At 48.1% G+C, this 20,503-nt stretch overlaps 1 protein-coding gene across 2 annotated transcripts in view; it reads left to right on the forward strand.

Annotated features, from left to right (window-relative positions):
* DGKD (diacylglycerol kinase, delta 130kDa) overlaps nucleotides 1-20,503 on the forward strand; it is a 97,666-nt gene that overhangs the window by 44,698 nt on the left and 32,465 nt on the right. For both annotated transcript variants that reach the window (XM_011952031.1, XM_011952030.1), the window contains 6 exons: nucleotides 13,263-13,367; nucleotides 13,652-13,784; nucleotides 14,684-14,790; nucleotides 15,192-15,317; nucleotides 16,227-16,329; nucleotides 17,042-17,204. In XM_011952031.1, the coding sequence (XP_011807421.1) occupies nucleotides 13,263-13,367; nucleotides 13,652-13,784; nucleotides 14,684-14,790; nucleotides 15,192-15,317; nucleotides 16,227-16,329; nucleotides 17,042-17,204 (737 nt within the window). The remainder of the gene's footprint in view (nucleotides 1-13,262; nucleotides 13,368-13,651; nucleotides 13,785-14,683; nucleotides 14,791-15,191; nucleotides 15,318-16,226; nucleotides 16,330-17,041; nucleotides 17,205-20,503) is intronic.

A 20,503-nucleotide genomic window follows, 5' to 3' on the forward strand; every position in this document is an offset into this window, starting at 1 on the left:
GCCTCAGCCTCCCGAGTAGCTGGGACTACAGGCGCCCGCCATCTCGCCCGGCTAGTTTTTTGTATTTTTAGTAGAGACGGGGTTTCACCGTGTAGACCAGGATGGTCTCGATCTCCTGACCTCGTGATCCGCCCGTCTCGGCCTCCCAAAGTGCTGGGATTACAGGCTTGAGCCACCGCGCCCAGCCGAGTGATCTCATTTCTATAGTGTCTTTAAGTTTTTCTTTTTTTTTTAATATACCAAACTGATGGCAAGATGAAGACCTCATGAGTGAGATAAGACATTGGACATGGCTGAGACTTTAATTGACACCGTGCCCTCAACATGTCCACATGGACCTGCTGGCCCCACCCCTACCCCAGCTGTAAAGCTTGCTTCATCCACTGCGTTCCTTTCCTGGGATGGGAGCAGCACCCTGCCAGCTGCTCGAAGGTCACTGTGGACTCCTCTCTGTGTCACCCTGTCCCATCTGTTGTCCTCAGAGAGCACACCCAGAGTCCACCCACTCTCCTCACCCTCATCTTGTGATGGGGTTACTGAGGAGCCTCCCAAAAGGTTTCCTGACTTCTTTTCCTGCATCTTAGTGTCAACTTTCAATAAAGCAACCAGAATGATGCCTTCAAAACTTGAGCTCACATGGCTTCTTATTTTACATGGCATAAAAGCCAAAGTTCTTACAGACACCTGCATGGCCTTCTGTGGCCCCCGATGCTTCCAAATTGGCCCCTGGCCCCCTTCCTGATGCCAGTCCCAGCCACGCGCCACGCGTCTGCTTCTGCTCAGCCCTTCCCACCTCCTTCCTTGCTTCCTCCCGGTCTCTGGCTCCTTCCTCGCCTCCTCCCCGTTTTTGTTGTGGAGTCCCCAGGCCCCCAGACCTGTCTTTTCTGGTCTCCCGTTTTTCCATAGCACTCGTCACCAGCTACTACTCTCCATGCTGTGTAATTCACTGCTTTAATAAGTCTTTATTTACTGCCTGCATTCAAATGTCACCTCCACAGGAGGAGGAATCTTTTCTGTTTGCTCAAGTGAAAGACTGCCTGAATTTATTTCTGAGGAAGGAAGAAAGAATTTGGAGCCTGATGATGAATATAGCACAGGAGAGGAGGTGAAGTTGAGGGAGCAGTTTCTGACTTGGGAGGTTGGGGAGATGGGGCAGTCACCGGTCTCTGGGAGGCAGTGGCAGGAGGACCTCCAGGTCCCCTAAGTGTGTAGTAGGACCCCCCGAGGGGCGTGGCCAGCAGACTGTGGGGCTGCAGAGGCAGCTCCTTTTGGGGCCTTGTCTTGGCATCATCTCGGCCACTCCCAGAGCATACACTGGTATTGTGGTAGTGGATGCTGGGCTGGCCCGCCCCACCGGGAAGTGCACTGCTGTGTGAGGGCAGGAGTCTGCGGTTCTGACATCCTCCCTTCATGGCTGAGCTCCTCAGGTTCCATAGCTCCCCTGATTCCTCAAGCACTGTTGTGTTTAGAAATGAAACCTTCGTTTCCGGGGCCCTGCCTTGTGCAGGCTCAAGTACCCAGGCCACGTGTCAGAACTGAGAGCAAAATGAGCAGCACAACCAGAGGGCACAGTCCATGGCACTCCTGCGTGTGCATGGACTCAGGTGCAGGGACAGGCGGGGCGGCTGGCATTTCCACCCAGCCCTTCTGGGTAGAAGGACGTAGAGGACCCGGTCCTTTTCTTTGAGCATGTGTACCGAAGGTGTGTCGGCTGTGTCCACATAATATTTTCTTGGCGTCAGATGTTTCATGGATTGCACTGATTACAAATACAGGAATTTAGGTAAGATTACACTTTTACCTTGTGCTGCCCGCATACGCCCTTGGCCTTAAGAAACACCGCATTGTTCTGGAGTTACTGCTTGGTTTTCCCAGTTTAAACTTAAACATTATTGATGGTGGTTACTTATTTTTAATTAAAGCTTTTGTTTTGAGATTCTTTGTACCCTCTACCCAGTTTCATGCAGTGGTAACCTCTTTCACAGCTCCAGTACAGTGTCACACCCACGGTACTAACCTCGTTACAGTGGAGATTGGTAGCCTCCAAGCCGCAGGGATCTTCCTGGTGTCCTTTTACAGCTTCACACATGTCCCTCTGTAACCCCTTGCAAACACTTATCTGGTCTCCATTTCTATAATTTGGTCTTTTCAAGATGTGATATAAATGAAATCTTATAGTATATAACCTTTGGGGTTGGATTTTTCACTCGGCGTAATTCCCTGGAACCTCATTGAGGTTGATGAGCGGATCAGTGGTTGTTCCTTTTTATTACTGAGTAGTAGTCCACGGGTGGACCACAGCTTGTTAATCATTCACCCACTGAAGGGCATCCGAATAGTTTCCAGCTTTTGGTGATCATGAATAAAGCTGCTGTAAACAATCCTGGGCAAGTTTCTGTGCGAACATGAATCTCCATTTCTCTGGGATAAATGCTGAAGAGTGTAATTGCCGGGTCATGTGCTAGTCGCATGCTTGGTTTTTTAAGAAACTGCCAAACCGTTTTGTAGAGTGGCCGTAACGTTTTACATCCCACCCAACAGTACGATCCACTTTCTCCATGTTCTCTCCAGCAGGTGGGATGGGCATTAGTTTCTGTTGTAGCCGTCATGATAGGTATGTAGGGCTCTCTGGTTGTGATTTCAGTGTGTTTCCCCGATGGCTAAGGATGTTGAGTATCTTCTGTGTGCTTACTCGCCACTTGCATATCCTCTTGCGCTGTCAGGGGTGAGGACTCATTTCCAGGTGGTGCAGGAAACATTCTGGCTCTCTGCTTGGCCTTCTCTGGATACTCTGTTAGGCAAGTGCTGGAGCGCCTCGCTGCGGCCTGGGAGTGGGGTGGGCATGGTTTTTTCTTGTGGCGCTGGCTGGAGTAAGGTGGGTGTTACTGCTGTTGTCAATTTCTGTCTTGTCTGACTACCCCCTTCCTGGATCCTTGGCCTGGAAGAGCAGGCTTTTGTTGGGGCTTTCCACACACCCCCCAGTATCCCTCACGGTTTTCGACTGCTGCTTCTTTAGCTCCAAGTCTAGGGTATACCAGGTGAGAAGAAAACCCAGAGGGCCACCACTGTGTCATCCCTTGGGACAAGACCCTCGTCAGGCTGCCATCTTCTCTCTACCTTTCAGGGTCTTCTTGTGTTGATTTTCTAATGCCCATGGTTTTCAGTTCTCAGTGAGAGGAGTGGGGAAAAGTACCGCCATGTCATCGGAATTTGGACCCGTGAAAAGTGAAGCGGGGTCCAGGCAGAATGTTGTGCCCCTACCCATCCCTGCTGGCTTGTCATAACCGTTGGAACATCGTGGGCCCCGGACCTCACATTAATTACTCTTAAGCCCTTTTGGTTTGGCGTGTGGTTTCAATGTGACACAGTTTGCAGGACCTTGATCTTTTTGTCATTTAAACTGTCATTTATGAATGTGATCCACGTCCAGATCCCTGCATGTCCAAGTTCATGGTTAGAAATGGTTGGACAGGACATGGCCATTTGGGTGCTGTGATTCAGCTTGATGTGAATTAGTGAACTGCCTTTGTCATTATTCTCCAGATCTTACTCCTCTACCTTCTATTTTGAACTCTTGGGAAACCTGGTCAGAGTGGGAGGGACAACTAGTCAGATGACTTAATGAGATGTTGATGTTGTCCTTGTGCTGATCCTCCAAGCCAGTCACCCTGCCAAAAAGGAAATGAGATGTGCCAGACGTTGCTTGTACTGAGTGAACTTGGGAGAGCTCGTGGTGAGTGCCAGTTGCTTCCCTGCCTCCTGCCCACTGGCGCTGGTGTGAGGCACCACCGAGATGAGGAGAGGCTGGGGAATGGAGGTCCAGGGATCCGCCTGGAGCTGGCCTGCCTGGTGTCCTGGCCACATCAGCTCATTTGCTGTGGGATTGTGAGCAGGCCCCTCAGCCGGGTTCATCAGGTGGCAGAAAAGCTGAAGGGAGCAGATACCTGGAAACCACCCAGTGGATTGCCGAGACATTCTTTGTGCCTCGTCCATGTTAGCCAAACTGCCCCTTGTTCTGTCAGCTGCCATGTGTGTGTGAGGCAGAGTCCACTCTCTTTTCCATTTGAGAAATCATGTCTGTGTGTCTCCAGTATGTCTCCTGTTCAGCACGATTTCTCAGAGATCACTCCCTGTGGTTCAATAACCCCCAGGACATGGGAGGACATTTTGTCTGGCTTGGCAACTCATTTGGAGTAGCAAGGTATTTTCTGTTTCTCTTGGAAGATCATGTACTTGAATCAAGAATAGAAGCAAAAGCTCTTCTTTCAAATAGAATTTTAAATCCTTTTTTTTTGGTCCCTAACATATAAATGTAAGACTTTATTCCTTTTTTTTTTTTTTGAGATGGAGTCTCTCTCTGTCGCCCAGGCTGGAGTGCACTGGCGCGATCTCGGCTCACTGCAAGCTCCACCTGCTGGGTTCATGCCCTTCTCCTGCCTCAGCCTCCTCAGTAGCTGGGACTACAGGTGCCACCATGCCCGGCTAATTTTTTTGTAGTTTTAGTAGAGACGGGGTTTCACCGTGTTAGCCAGGATGGTCTCAATCTCCTGACCTCGTGATCTGCCTGCCTCGGCCTCCCAAAGTGCCAGGATTACAGGCCTGAGCCACCGCGCCTGGCCGACTTTATTCTTTTTTAATAGCTCATTTTTGGATTGGTAACACATGCACATGGTACAGAAATCTTAAGACTAAAAAGATATGAGGTGTTTCCCAGCCACTCAGAGGTCCCCTCAGTTAGAGGTGACTAATATTAGTGTTTTCTGTGTACCCATACTCTTCCTGCAGTTGGCTTTTGTCTATTAACAGTGTGTCTTAGAGGTTGTTCCATATAAGAACATGGAGAGTAGCTTCAGGCATTTTAGTGGCTGCATAGTTTTCTATTATACGAATGTACTGTCACTACTGCAGCTAGTCTCTACCAGCCTTATATTGATCAGTATTTGTTTGGTTTCAATTATTTTGTCTTTATAGTGAATAGCCGCCACAAATAACCTTGTATATATAGTACGTGATTTCTCATGTAGATACAGGAGAGGATAAATTTATAGAAGCATGGTTGAGGAGACACAGGTATATATTTTCAAGTTTGATGGATTTTGCCAAATGGTTTCCATAGAGGTTGTATTAATTTTTGCCCCAATGTATGAGAGTCAGCAGACCGTATTATCAAACATTTGATCTCTATGAATTTGGTAGGTTAAAAAATGGGATCTCCTAATTTTAATTTGCATTTGCCGTATGAGTAAGACAGCATTTTTTCATATGTTGAAGATCCATTTCTAACACTGTTTTTACATAGCTCTGCCAGACTCTCATGTTCGTGCTTCATAGTTCATATTCATATTCATGTTTCCACCTTTCTCTCCCTGTCTTTTATACAGTTATTTTCTAATCAGATTTTGTACAAGAGTCTAGGCAGCTCTGCACACCTTTCTTTTGAGTTAAGTGTACACACATACTCCAGTATATACACATACTCCAATGTGTAGGTTTCCATGTTTTTGAGAAATCCCAAGTTCTGTATCCTTTTTGACTGAGGTGCAGCATTCACATGGAGGAGTGTACTCATTACAGACACACAGCTTGATGCGTGTTCCCGACCACGCAGAACATTGCAGCCCCCGGAAACCCTCCTGTGTGCCTCTCCTGTCAAAGTAGCTGCTAGGAGAAGCTAGCATCTAATACCATAGATTAGTTATGTCTGTTTCTTTAACTTTATGTAATGCATAAGGAAATTACACAAGAGTGTATGTTGTCTTGTATCAGGTTTATTTCTTTCGCTATTTTAAGATTCATTACATTATTGCTTGTCTTCCAATGTATGAATATACTACAGTGTATTCAGTGTAGACCTGTTTAGAGTAGTGATGCTGCGAACATTCTTGTATGCCTTGATGAGGAAGGTATGCGTTCGCATTTCTGTGGGATGCGTGGGTGGAATTGCTGAGTCACAGGGTATATACGAGTTCAGCTGTCTTCTGAAGTAGTTGCACCAAATTGCACTGTCACCAGCACTTGATATTGTCTGTTTCGGCTCAGCCGTTGTGAGAGATGCATCACCCTGTGGCTTTAATTTGTACTTCCCTGATGACTAATCAAATTGAGCACCAGGTCATGTGCTTTATTGGCCATTTGTGAAATAACTGTTCAAGTCTTTCGTCCATTTTAGTATTAGTTTGTCTGCTCTTTTCTTACTGATTTTTAAGTTCTGTTACCTTCAAGAGAATTCCAGCAAGTGTGTAAAAATTCAAATCTGTCTATGGCTGTTCTAGCCTGCCTCAGGATTCTGTGAGAAGTGGACCCACCATTTTATCCACTCCTCCTCTGTGACATGACGTTTCTTTCTCCAGTCATCAGGCATCAAGATCTGAGGATATTTTCTCTCTCCAGTGTGTAGATTTCCATGCAGTCACCTCTGATCCTGTTCTGCTCCTTCTCTTGGTGGGACGTCCTGCAGCCTGGCCTTTTGAATGCCTGGGATGTCATTCATCTGTCCTGTCGAGTTCAGTTTATTGTTTATTGCCCTACTTTTTTTTTTTTTTTTGAGACAGGGTCTCACTCTGTCGCCGAGGCTAGAGTGCTGGAGTGCAAGGCGCAATCTTGGCTCACTGCAACCTCCGCCTCCCAGGTCCGAGTGATCCAACTCAATCTCCCAAGTAGCTGGGATTACAGGCGCGTGCCACCATGTCCAGCTGTTTTTTGTATTTTTAGTTAGAGATGGGGTTTCACCATGTTGGCCAGGGTGGTCTCGAACTCCTAACCTCTAGTGATCTACCTGCCTTGGCCTTCCAAAGTGCTGAGATTATAGGCGTGAGCCACTGCGCCCAGCCTTATTGCCCTGCTTCTGATTTGCAATTATCTTTTAAGTTGATTCAGGGGTGTGAACCGTTTCTTACTTTATACATTTGCTTGAAAAATATGAGCCATCTTTTAGTCTCCAAAGTCTTTTCTTTGTGAAGGCTGGATTTTGGAGATAGTTTCAGCTTTTTTGCACCATTCTTTGGTTGCCAGTAGTTATGATACTGGCTGCAGTCCAGACATAGGGACACTCTTAGTATTCCTTAGAGCTTCACCCTGCACCCTGCCATCTGCCCTGGTGGGCAGGGTGAAGAGCCAGGAAGGCATAGCCTGAAGGCCCGTATCTAGCCTCCACTTTCTTGCCTGGGTCCTTCCTTCTCATGATGTCTCCCAAATCAAGGGATTGAATGGGAGGTGCTGCTGAGAACATCCCCCAGAATCAGCCTCCCGAAGAGACTTACCCTCCCCTACCAGGGGTTGGGCTGTGGCTGGTGTTAGGGGAGCAGGAGGAGGAGGAGGCAGGCCCTTGCCTGAGGGGTGCCTTCTGGCTGGTGTTGGGGCTGGAGCTCGCCAGGATAGGTATGCTGAGAAGATGGAGGCATGGCATGGAAGTGTGAGTCATGGCAAGTCTCCTGTGTGCAGCTGGGGACTGACATAGAGAAGGCAGGCCCAGTTGTGTCTCCTCTGTGGGCAGCTAAGAAAGATGGATTCTGACTTACTTGGTGGGACTCTTCTGTGACATTTCTTGTGGTTTGGGGGGGTGGACCATTGACACCAGAGCAGTCTCAAGAAAGACGCCCACATGGGAGAGGGGTCTCAGCAGTGTCAAATGATGACATCAAAGCTGAGGGCTTCGAGCCCGGGGTAGCACTGATAGTGACAGTGCCCAGAACATTCTGAGGTTGCACCAACTGGCACCTCACAACAACAAGGCTAGGATGTGACACTGCTCTTAATAGCCCCAGTTTTCAGATAGGGCAGTGGAGGCACAGGGCAGAGAAGCACCTGCTTTAAGTTACACAACTAGCAAGGGCTTCAGACTCAGGGAGTGTGCCAGGCCCTGTGCATACTTCGTCCTGTTCAGCCCCACCACAGCCCTGCCGGTTGCTTCTAGCATCACCTTTCTTGACGAGAAGCAAAGAGGGTCTGCCCCCATTTCCCAGATTTATCAGTTGCCAGGTGGGATTCAGATCTGGGTCTGTCTCAGGCTTCTTCACAACAGAACAGGCACAAATAAGAGGTTTTTTGTTTTTGTTTTGTTTTGTTTTTTCCTTAGAAGCCAAAATCCAGGTTCTCTGACATTTATCTGTTGCTCAGTGTTTATTGTCTGTGAACAGTAGCACAGGTGAAGGCAGTGATGCCTTGGTCACTTGTATCATTAACTCACTGTCTTTAAACCTAATGCTTTTGTCTGTAATTTGCTGCCTACTAGTGCCCAATATCCACAAAGCAATTCTAGTAAACCCTCTCCTTCAGCGTGTGGGTCAGGTGGGCCCAAAGATTCATCTTCTCAAATGCTGTGGCTGAGTTCTGGAGCAAAGTTGACACTTCAGCTCGTAAAGGCTGCCGCAGTAGTAGTAGACTCAGGACCTAGAACATCTCATTGTTGTCTTCTATAAATATCCTGTTGCATGACTCCTAATATAATCCTTGAGTTATGCAAAGTAAGGTATGTTATCTTTCTCTTACTGTATTTATGCTGACAAAAGTGTTCAAATATTACAACTCACCCAGAGTAAACAGTTAGGGACATGTACTCAGACTTGATAAGTAGACAGGGACGGTGCCGATGACTGATGCACTCGCCTCGGCCTTGCAGCTCCCAGTCTCCTATGACCAACCCTGAGTGGCTGTCCAGAGACCCCTCCGAGTCCCACTCTCAGGGCCCACTTTGTCGTCTTCATGGCCGAGTCAGTGTGGGAAATGGTTATCTGCCTGCCTGTCCCCACTGTGAGTTCTGTGTGTGAGGGGAGGAACTTTGCTCACCATGTTCTTAGAATCCCCAGTCTAGAGGAGACATCTAGCAAGCATCTGTGGAGCCAGGGGTTATCCTCTGGAGGGAGAGGGGTCGTTTGTGGTGCTCTCGAAGCTTGAACAGCAGCAGGGCAGAAGGCAGATGGCCCCTCCAGGCCTACCTTTGCTGTCTCTCCTTCGCCCTCACTCTCTCCCAGCTCTGCTGCTTCCCACACCCAGCCTGGCCCCAGGTGTTCTCCCATCAACCCAGGATATGTGGAGGAAGAAGCGAACCATGCACTGGCGACCCACTTCCATTTATCCCCTCTGTGATGAAACTTAGTCGCTGGAGAATCTCCCTATAAAGTACTTTCTACGTTTTCTGAGGCAGAAACATGGTCATTTAATAATTTAAATTGGGTATTCCTAAATTGGGTCTTCTTAATGTAAATTGAAGCTATGAGATGTGTCGAAATCTAAAAGTTAAATAACATATTTTGTTGGTGAATCCATGGGGAAGCAAGCATTTTCCTAACACTGTTGGCGAGAATGCAAAATGGTACAACCCCTGTGGGGATAATTTGGCAATAGCTAGCAACATTACATGTGCATTTACTCTTTGTCAGGGCAATTCTGCTTCTAGGAATTTACCCCAGAGATAGGTTGGTAAAAACAGGAAAAGGTCCTTGTAGAGATAATTCATGGCAACACTATGAGAAATAGCAAAGAATTTCACACAGCACGAAATTCCCATTCATAGGGCGCTGGCTGAGTCCTATACAGTGGAGTACTGTGCCACTGTTGAAAGAATGAGGAAGCCCTGGATATTGCTAAGGAGTGATGGCTGGGATATGTAATTAAGTGGAAAGGCAAAGGTGGAGAAAAGTGTCCCTGCTACTGTTGACAAAGGGGACAATATGATATACCTGTTTGCATGTATCTTAAAAATGGAAGGAGAAACCATACTTGCTCTTTCTCTCTTTTTTAGTAAAGCAACCTATGGGAACCAGGGTAGAGGGGAGAGATGTAAAAGCTAGATTTCTGAATCTACCTTGTTTGTAGATTTGACTTTGGAACTCCATCGGTATAATATAATCATTATAAAACAAAATAAAGTAAAAGGTTACAACCCTTGAAAATTTTGATATACACTATCAGTTTTTTCTCTAAAATGTTTATATCCTGTTTATCTCCTGTCAGTACTTGAGGAGAATTCTTTTCCCCCACATGTTTGTCAGTACTGGATAGTCATCTTTTAAAACTTTGCCAATCCCATGGGCGAAAAATAGATTGCTATTTTCATTTGCATTCTCTGATGACTAGAGTGATTAAGCAGCTTTTTACTTGCTTATTATCCATTTTTTATTTCTTCTGTGAGGAAGTCCAAGCTAGAGCAATCAAACAACAACAACAACAACAAAAAAGTAAAGGGCATCCAAATTGGAAAGGAAGAAGTCAAATTATCCTTGTTTGCAGATGATGTGATCTTATATTTGGAAAAACCTAAAGACCCCGCCAAAAAACCTATTAAAACTGATAAATTCAGTAGAGTTGCAGGATCCAAAATCAATGTGCAAAATTCAGTAGCATTTCTATATGTACCAACAGTGCTCAATCTGGAAAAGAAATCAAGAAAGTAATCCCATTTACAGTAGTTACAAATAAAATACAGTACCTAGGAATTAACTAAAGGAGTGAGAGATTTCTACAATGAAAACTACAAAACATTGATGCAAGAAATGGAAGAGAACACACAAAAAATGGAAAGATACTCCGTGTTCATGGACTGGAACAATCAACAGTGTGAAAATGTTCGTATTACCCAAAGCAATGTACAGATTCAGTACAATTCCTATTAAAATACCAAGGACAGTCTTCACAGAAATGGAAAAAATAATTCTAAATTTATACGGATCCAGAATAGCCAAAAGACCCAGAATAGCCAAAATTATCCTGATGAAAAATTGGAGGAATCACATTTTCTGACTTCAAATTATACTGCAGAGCTATACTAACCCAAACAGCACGGTTCTGGCATAAAAATAGACACAGAACAATGGAACAGAATAGAGAACCCAGAAATAAATTCATACATACACAGTGAGCACGTTTTTGACAAACGTACCAAGAACATACACTGAGGAAAGCACAGTCTCTTCAATAAATGGTGCTGGGAAAACTGGTTATCCATATGCAGAAGAATGAAACTAGACTCCTGTTTCTTGCCATATACAAATATCAAATCAAAATGGATTAAAGACTTTAGGACCTCAAACTATGAAACTATGAAAAGAAAACATTGGGGAAACTTTCCAGCACGTTGGACTGGGCAGAGGTTTCTTGAGTAATTTCCACAAGCACAGGCAACCAAAGCAAAAAGTGGACAAATGGTTAAAGCTCCTGCATAGCAAAGGAAACAGTGAAAAAAGCTCCTGTTTTTAACAGGTTAAAAAGTTCCTGCACAGCAAAGGAAACAATCAACAAAGCGAAGAGACAGCCCACAGAATGGGAGAAAATACTTGCAAACTGCTGGGCACGGTGGCTTACGCCTGTAATCTTAGCACTTTGGGAGGCCAAGGTGGGCGGATCACAAGGTCAGGAGATCGTGACCATCCTGGCTAACACGGTGAAACCTTGTCTCTACTAAAAATACAAAAGATTAGCTGGGCGTGATGGCCGGCGTCTGTAGTCCCAACTACTCGGGAGGCTGAGGTAGGAGAATGACGTGAACCCAGCAGGTGGAGCTTGCAGTGAGCCAAGATTGCACCATTGCACTCCAGCCTGGGCGGCAGAGTGAGACTCTGTCTCAAACAAACAAACAAACAGAACAAAAAGAAATTGCAAACTATTCCTCTGACAAGGGATTATAACCAGAATAAATCGGGAGCTCAAATAATTCAAAAGGGAAACATCTAATCATCCAGTTAAAAAATAGGCAAAATAGACATTTCTCAAAGGAAGACATACATATGGCAAGTAGTATATGAAAAAGTGCTCAATATCATTGATCATCAGAGAAATGCAAATAAAAATGACAATGAGATAACGTCTTACCCCAGTTACAATGACTTTTATCCAAAAGACAGGCAATAACAAATGCTGGCGAGGCTGTGGAGAAAAGGGAACTCGTGTACATTGTTGGTAGGATTGTAAATTAGTACAACCACTGTGGAGAACAGTTTGGAGGTTCCTCAGAAAACTAAAAATACAACTACCATGCGATCCAGCAATCCCACTGCTAGGTGTATACCAAAAAGCAAGGAAATCAGTGTATGAAGAGATGTCTGCACTCCCGTGATGACAGCAGCACTATTCGCAGTAGCTAAGGTTTGGAAGCAACCTAAGTGTTCATCAGCAGACAAGTGGATAAAGAAAATGTGGTGCATATACACAGGGAGTACTATTCGACCATAAAAAAGAATGAGATCCTGTCATTTGCAACAACAGGAGGACACTTACATTAAGTGAAATAAGCCAAGCACAGAAAGACAAACTTCACATGTTCTCACTTATTTGTGGGAGCTAAAAAAAAAAAAAAAATGAACACAGTTGAACTCATGGAGATAGGCAGTAGATTGATGGTTACCAGAGGCTGGGAAGGGTAGTGGGGCTGGGGGGATGGTTAATAGATACAAAAATATAGTTAGAATAAACAGGGTCTAGCATTTGATAGCACAACGGGGTGACAACAGTTAATAATTTGCTGTACATTTAAAAATAACTCAGTATACTTGGATAGTTTATAATACAGAGAAAGGATAAATCCTTGAGGCAACGGATACCCCATTTACTCTGTGCCTGTATTAGAGTGTCTCATATGCCCCATAAATACAAATACCTACCATGTACCCCCCCACACACACAAAAAAGAATGTTGATGTATTTCTTTTGTAAAATGCAATTTCATAGCCTTTTTTATATCAGGAAGATTTTTTTCTACTGATTACAACCCTTTATATATTATGGATATCATTTTCATTTGTTGATTATTACCAGGTCGCAACTTTAGTTCTAGTCAAGTTGTTCAGGTCCTGCCTAGTCTGATATTGAGGTTTTTCTACAAGAACATTTATATGTGATGCATGCTCGTGGTATTCTAGACTTACAGCTGAGCAGACTTCCCTCAACTGTTCAAATGCTGGACATCACTGTGGGCTCCCTGAAGCAGTAGCAACTGTGTCTTCCACTGTTCGAAAGACACAGTTGTTACTTCTTTTTTTATTTCCTAGGGCTTACTACTGTGTCTAAGTAGTAAGCAATTATAAATGCCCACTTAAGTTGATTGCTGATGAACGTATGAAAACTAAATTTCACTGTCTGTTTGGTTTGAGATCGTTCTTATTTTTAATTTTTAGTGATCCTTGATAACCATTTTTGTTTCCGGTTCAGTGTGAATACGTGAATGAAGTAGTAATTTTTATGTCTGTGTGAGGTCGGTTTTAAGAAAGCATTCATAGCTATCAGCACTTGCCTTTTGTTCATGGATCTGTTGAACCTGTTTCTTTCTCTAGGTCATAACTCCATGCAGGAAGCTCATCTTGTGTGCTGATAACAGAAAAGAAATGGAAGATTGGATTGCAGCGTTAAAGACTGTGCAGAACAGGGAGCACTTTGAGGTTAAAAAAGAAAATACCCTTCTCCAAATGCCTCCTGTTGCCTCCCTCACCCCAGTGTCTGCTGTCTAAGTGTCTCCCACCTGCGGACCCACAGTCTGGAGCTCACATTCTCAGCATGTTCCTTATACAATTAAAGCTTATTGCTTGTCCTCTCGGCAGACCTGTCCTTTATAAACCTTCCTTCTCTCCTCTCTTGGATACTTTGTTTAATCTTGTCCAAGTTACTGCGTTTAACAATTTAAAAGAGAAGTCTTACCTTTGCCGTCTTGGTTTCGTTCTTCCAGCCCACCCAGTACAGCATGGATCACTTCTCAGGGATGCACAATTGGTACGCCTGTTCCCACGCGAGGCCGACCTACTGCAATGTGTGCCGTGAGGCTCTGTCTGGGGTCACGTCGCACGGGCTGTCCTGCGAGGGTACGGATGTGCATTTGTTATTCTGTCAGGAAGGGTGGCCTTGGAAATCCAAACCCAGTCACCATAAATAAGCCATTGTCACCCATGTGGTCAGTCAAGGGCACAGTGATTTCTATGATGCCATTCTTCTTTATTTTACCTGCCGAAGCGTCCTTGATAAATCATGTTTTTATAGTGCTCAAACAGTGAAAAGAAGGGAAGTGGTGGGTGGCAAAAGGAGAAACAGGGGAAGCCTAGAGCACACAGGGAAAGACACCGAAGGAACAGTGGTCGGCCCCCGTGTCTCACACTCCACAGCTGGGGAGACAGGGCTGTGCATATATGGACTGAAAGTGCGTTACAGACTTAGAGGTCAGGGCTGCAGGGTTTGGGCACGGGCATCCAGTCTGGTGGCAAAAGCAGTGGGCTAGAGCAGGGCTTGTTAGCTGTAGCCTGGACCACAGCCTGCCTCTGCCTGTTTTTGTACAGCTCCCACGCTTCAGACTGGCTTTTAAATTTTTAAATGATTGGAAAAAATCAAAAGAAGAATCATATTTTGTGACACATGAAAATTACATGAAATTCAAATTTGTGTCCACAAAAAAATACTGTCTCTGGCTGCTTTTGTGCTACACAATAGAGTTGAATAGTGGTGATGGAAGCTGGTTACGGCCTGCAGTCTCCACTGCTCACTCTCTGGCCTGTTACAGAAAGCGTACTGATCTCCAGCTTTCCCTGCCGGCGCCGGTCCCACCGCCATCAGCCTCTAAGCGTATCACAGTAGTTCACTTATAAAATGGGAGTGCCATTGATTCCTTCCTTGACTTTTCTGGAGCTGGACAGTTCTCACAACACTGCTCAGCATGGGAAGCTCCTGGCACAGACAGAGCTTGTAGGCTCATGTGTCCCTTCTCTCACAGTGTGCAAATTTAAGGCCCACAAGCGCTGTGCTGTGCGTGCAACCAATAACTGTAAGTGGACCACGCTGGCCTCGATCGGGAAGGACATCATTGAAGATGCAGATGGGGTATGTTAAGAAATACCACCCGTGGGGCCCTGAGCCAGGGCCCCCCACCTGCATGGCCCCTTGCAAGCCTCCTCCCTTCCCTCCCCACCTCTGTTTCATTTGAGACGGTCACACTGGCATTGGGTGTCACAGTGGAAAGCATATGCGGTCTCTGTGTGGTTGTCACACCCCCGAGCTCCATCCTGTCCCTGTGGGTCTTGTTTGCACCTCCGACAGCTGCGTGGGTAGATTGTGCTTCACAGGCCCTGCCATCCTTGCCCTCACTGACCATCAGGGAAGGAGCTTGTGCTGGGAAGAATGCCTTGGCTGAGTTCACAACGAGCGTTTCCGTCTGAGGGCTCCTGGCTGCCCTTGACGTGGAGCCTCGGGAGCGTCCCTAGCGCGTGCCTGTTTGGTTGCAGATCGCAATGCCCCACCAGTGGTTGGAAGGAAACCTGCCCGTGAGTGCCAAGTGCTTTGTGTGTGACAAGACCTGTGGCAGCGTGCTGCGCCTGCAGGACTGGCGCTGCCTCTGGTGCAAGGCCATGGTGAGTGTGGGCCCCACGCCCGGGCTGGAGGGGAGGGCCTGCTCCCTACGGTGCCCCTGCGGGCCTTGTGGCTCCACATGATCTGCTGGATCCTGGTAAAATCATCCCAGAGGCCCCTCCGGCTGAGATTGGGTTTTTGAACTATTGAGTCATTCTTCTTAGCTGTGTTTTTGGGGTATTTCTTCCTGTTGAATTTATTCCTGCCTTTTGACACATGCAGATGTGTATTGTTATGACAGATGTCACCCTGCATCGTGCGGCAGGCACTGTAGCCGGGTTGTGAGGGGTCACCTGGGATAGTTGAGCTGGCCACCTCTGTGGTGTGGAAGCAGGAAAGATGTAGAGGGCCTTCGGAGCGTGTCAGCTCTGGGCAGTGTTTCCAGTGAGCCCAGCCATGTGGAAGGGGTGCAGCCCACGTGGCCTCCTGCCAGGTCCTGGGTCTCATCGTTGCCCTAGGTGGTGAGATGTGCTTCCAGGGAAAGACTCAGGGAGCCTCCATGTGCTTGCTTCTGAGTTGGTCGTTGTGAAGTGGCTGCTGCAGTCACTTGCCTAGCACATCTGGCTGCCAGGAGGAAGCCAAGACACAGGGGACACATAGAGGCACGTGGCCCCAGGAGCCCTCACCGTCATCCTGAAAGTTTGAAGTAGCTGTGGTTGAAGGGCCAGAGGGTTGGGTACAGGACTGTAGCTTACACGGTGTGAACCATGACTAGCTCCTGCCCGGTGTTTCTGTGTTATGCCTTCTCAAGTGCAAAGCCAGGGCCCGGGACCCCTGATGGGAGCAGGCCAGCCCAGCTCTGAAATCGCCCGCCTCCCCCGGGGCCAACTCATCAGCTACAGGGCAGGAGGATTTCTGGTGTGTGTGAAGGATGCCAGTGACCCTTGGTGATGCGGGGACTCTTGTTTCAGGTTCACACATCGTGTAAAGAATCCTTGCTGACCAAGTGCCCCCTTGGCCTATGCAAAGTGTCGGTCATCCCACCTACGGCTCTCAACAGCATCGACTCTGATGGTGGGTACCACACGTGCTCGTCCTTCTCATGCATGCCCACATGCTTCCTTCTCCACGCACTTTCTCCTCTCCAGCTCTGGAGTTGGTTGTCTTGGTGAGATGTCAGCAAGAGGTCAGGCACAGCTGTGGGGGCTACTGGAGGAGTTGCACAGAGTGGCACACGGTGCCCTGATTCTGTGGCATTGCCCTTAGACGGGCCTGAGACCCAAGCCAGGTGCTTGATGTGGAGGTGATGCTCTTGAGTGGCACCCAGGCTTACACAGGCCTGACGTGGAGGTGGTGCTGTTGAGTGGAGCCCAGGTCTGTGGCCTTCTCCGTCGTGAGCCGTTGAAGCTGTGCTCCATCTCTGCCTAGCACTTGCTGACACACTGGCTTGCAGCTGTTGTCATGTCCGACTGGGACATGGTGGCACCTGTTGACAAGTACTGGTGGAAGGAGGGATGTGGGGTCCATGGCTGAGAGGAGATCAGGAAGAGAAGAGCAGCAAGGTGGCAGTTGGACGCCTTGTGAATGTGAGATCAGATGGATGGGGCTCCCGGCCTCACACATGGGGAGCGGCCGTGGGGACTGTTCGCTGACCCCCTCCTGAGTCGTAGGTGTGCGTGTGTCAGGTGTGTGTCCTTGGAGGGGTCTGCTGCTGCTGATTCCATCAGTGGTGCCCCCAGCGTCTTCCGTGGCCTACATGTTTTCTTCTGTTCATTCTCGCGTCCAGGGTTCTGGAAGGCCAGCTGTCCTCCGTCTTGCACAAGCCCACTGTTGGTCTTCGTCAATTCAAAAAGTGGGGACAACCAGGGTGTGAAGTTCCTCAGAAGATTCAAACAGCTGCTAAATCCCGCCCAGGTCTTCGACCTCATGAACGGAGGCCCACACCTCGGGTAGGAAGCTTGTAAAATATATCTTTCTTGGAGTTTTAAAAATTGTGTAGGTGGTGTGTGCTTGTTAGAAAAAAAAAAAAAAGATTAAAGACACAAAGTTTTAAATAGGAAAGAAAAGTTAAACTGCTTCCTCCCCAAATTGCACTTGCAGAAGTGCCCACTCTTAATAGAGGTGCATGGCCTTCCAACTTGGAACATAGCGTGTGTGCACACGTACGTATACATACATACACCCATGTACACACACCCATGCACATGCATCTTTTGAGCCAGTCAGGATTCTTCTTTACCTGCCATTGCACAGATGCCTTCTGCGTGTGTCCGCACACAACGTTGTGGGTATATTTTCTTTTATTTTTTCTTTCTATCTATCTATCTATCTATCTATCTATCTATCTATCTATCTAGTCCATGGGTGTGTTTCCTGGCATGCCACGTTCTTTGTAACGGCTGCCTAGCATTGAGAAAGAAGCTGTCCTGCAGCGAGGCCAGGAGCAGTGTTTGCTGAGAGGCGCGGGAGGCTGCTCGGTGTGCAGGTGCTGCAAAGCAGGAACACGTGAGGGCGACGCTGGGCCAGAGTGATTCCCCTGTTCAGCAGCAGCACAGAGATTAGACTGCTCCTCTGCTTGCTGGAGAGCCAGTGCGTGTTATTTGTAGTTTTGTACTTTTCATAAGTTTGTAGAAAACATTTGCTTTTGTGAATTTTGCCATTTCAATGAATTTCTTCTTCCTTTGGAAGCATCAGCTCCAGGTCGGAGCTCTGAGAGGACTTGCTAGCACTTCCAGAGATTGTCCAGGATACCCGAAGTGGGAAGTGCCTGCAGAACCTGTGGTCTGGCCTGTGTTTTTCTGGGAGGAGTCAGGGGGGTCTGTGTATTTACGAGCCAGGGGCTACTCTGATGTGAACCTCGGCCAGTTCCCTGCGTGTCCTTGGCGTGCGTGCCAGGGTAAGAGGAACATGCTGCTCATCGTTGGTCTTCTGGGTGTCTTCTGTGTTGCTCGTCCCCACTCACAGCCAGGCACAGTTGGAGGGCAGTCACAGATGGCAGCACTCCAGCCTGCTTCCGCAAAGGCAGTACTCCCACATTTTCTGTAGAAAGACTTATCTGAGTGGTGGAGGATTGCAATCACTAGTAGGCTGATCAGCATTATTTTAATTTTATTTTTAATTTTATATTTTTTGAGACACGGTCTTGCTATTTGCCCAGGCTGACTGCACTGGTGCAATCCTGGCTCACTACAGCTCCTGGGCTCAAACCAGCCTCCTGCCTTAGCCTCCTGAGTAGCTGGGACTGCAGGTGTGCTGATTTTTTTTTTTTTAATGTTTTGTTGAGCATCACAAAACTTTTAAAACGTTTTGTAGAGTGGCCTCACTGTGTGGTCCTGGTTAGTTTCAAACTCCTGGACGCAAGTGATCCTCCTTCCTCGACCTCTCAAAGTGTTGGATTACACTGTGCCTGGCAAAGAAATAATTTTAGTTAAAAAGTGGGGAAAGTGGAGGTAAAATACATCTGTTATCACAGTGCACTGAGTAGACTGAGGTTATTATTAAACATGGTACCAGGGGTGTTGGAGGAAGGCTTTGAAATGGCTGTGGCAGGGCAGGCTACACAGCTGATCTCGAGAATAACAAAATATTAATTTTGGTGTGCAAGCAAAACCCCATGATTCGTAGTGGGAGTTCAGTATGAGATGGGATGAGTTAGGAAGCCCCCACAGCAGCGTAAAGGGAGTTGAGTCAGTCATTTCCCGTTTCTGGGAGCAGCTCATCTCACACAGCTCACAGCAGAATCTGGAGCTACTGCTTCATGTTCCAGTTCCCGGCCTTGACCTGTCACCTCTTCTCCCAAGCGCAAGGGGCCTTACAGGTGTCAGTGTTCTGTGTGGAGCCTGGGCTTGGTGCCACATCACCTACGCCTGCCTGCCTTCTGAACGTTCATTCTGGGTCGGACACTGAGCTCGAGGCAGGGTGCGCAGGTCAGCCAGGCCAGGAGTGCAGATGCAGGGAATGGGTAGGAGCACACGCAGGGTCCCCCGGCACTTCAATGGGGTGATGCAACTTCTCTGGGAACCCGGGGGGCAGGGGTCTCAAGTCACACTGGGCGTTCTTCCACGTCTCCCCGAGCTGGCATCTGAGGAGCTCTAGTGTTCTGATGTCTGCAGGGAGACGGGGAGGCTTCTGGGCCGAGGGCACTGCTTGTGCAGAGGTGAGGCAAGAGGGAACACTGCGGGGCCAGACTGGGGGCAGCAGCAGAAAGGTGGCACCTGCCATCGGGGAGGGCTGCGCGTGCCGGCCAAGAGGTTCGGCTCTTTCCTGCAAACCAGGGGCAACCTCATAAAGCAAGGCCCATGGCCAGGCTCGTGTTTTAGAAAGATCTTCTTGGAACTCATGTGGGGAGCTTTCAGGAAGGGTGTCATAGTGACTGATTCGTCTGTGGGACTCTGCGAGAGCACGGTGGTGACCTGGGTTGGGTGTGGAGGAGAGGCTACCAGGAGGGGCTGGGTCGGCTGCAGGCGGAGAGGAGGAGGGTCTGGCCTCTCGACTGGGTGGGTGGTTGTGCTGCCATTCTCTGAGTAGGGATGTGTCCCGTTAGAGGGGCCCTAGGATACCAGGGTAGTGTGTTCTGGAGGGCAGGTACGAGTGCCGGCTTTCAGGAGTTGCCTGGGGGCTGTTGATCCAGAGTCATCTGTGTGATTCTTGAAACAAACTGGACCTGTCACATAGGAAGAGGATGAGGAGTGGGCGGAAGCGGCAGTGCTGTCCTGAGTGGGGATGCTGCTGGGCAGGGGCAGGTTGACAGGGGAGCCCAGGAAGGAAACCGAGGAGTTAGGAGGGCAGGAGGCATGGGTCATGTCACCGGAGGACTGAGTGGGCCCAGGCATATGTGCCGCAGTGGGGACACGTAGCCCGCAGGCAGGGCAGGCAGCCTGGGGCTCCAGGGTGACTAGAACAAGGGCCAGGGTGGAAGCCAGACTGCGGCCCAGGGCCAGGGAGTGCCAAGGCTGAGGGTGTAGGGTGGTGCAGGCGGTCCAGAGGGCATGCTGGGAAGGCTGGCAGGAGCCACATGTGGATGAGGCAGGGACAGTGACGCAGGGTGGGCACACATGGGCAGGGGCCACGGAAGGCTGTGCCTATGAGCCTGGCAGGGGATGCAGTTTTGGCCCACCACTGAGCCTGTGGTGTCTGCAGAGGGTGCAGTGGCTCACCAAACTGAGGGGTCTTCTCGCTGGGTGGGGCGTGGCCCTGGTGGGAGCAGTTGGTTGGACCCGAGTGCTGCTGTCGTCCCCTTGACAAAGTG

The sequence above is a fragment of the Colobus angolensis genome, unplaced genomic scaffold, assembly GCF_000951035.1.
Source record: "Colobus angolensis palliatus isolate OR3802 unplaced genomic scaffold, Cang.pa_1.0 Scaffold33, whole genome shotgun sequence".
Lineage (NCBI taxonomy): Eukaryota > Metazoa > Chordata > Mammalia > Primates > Cercopithecidae > Colobus > Colobus angolensis.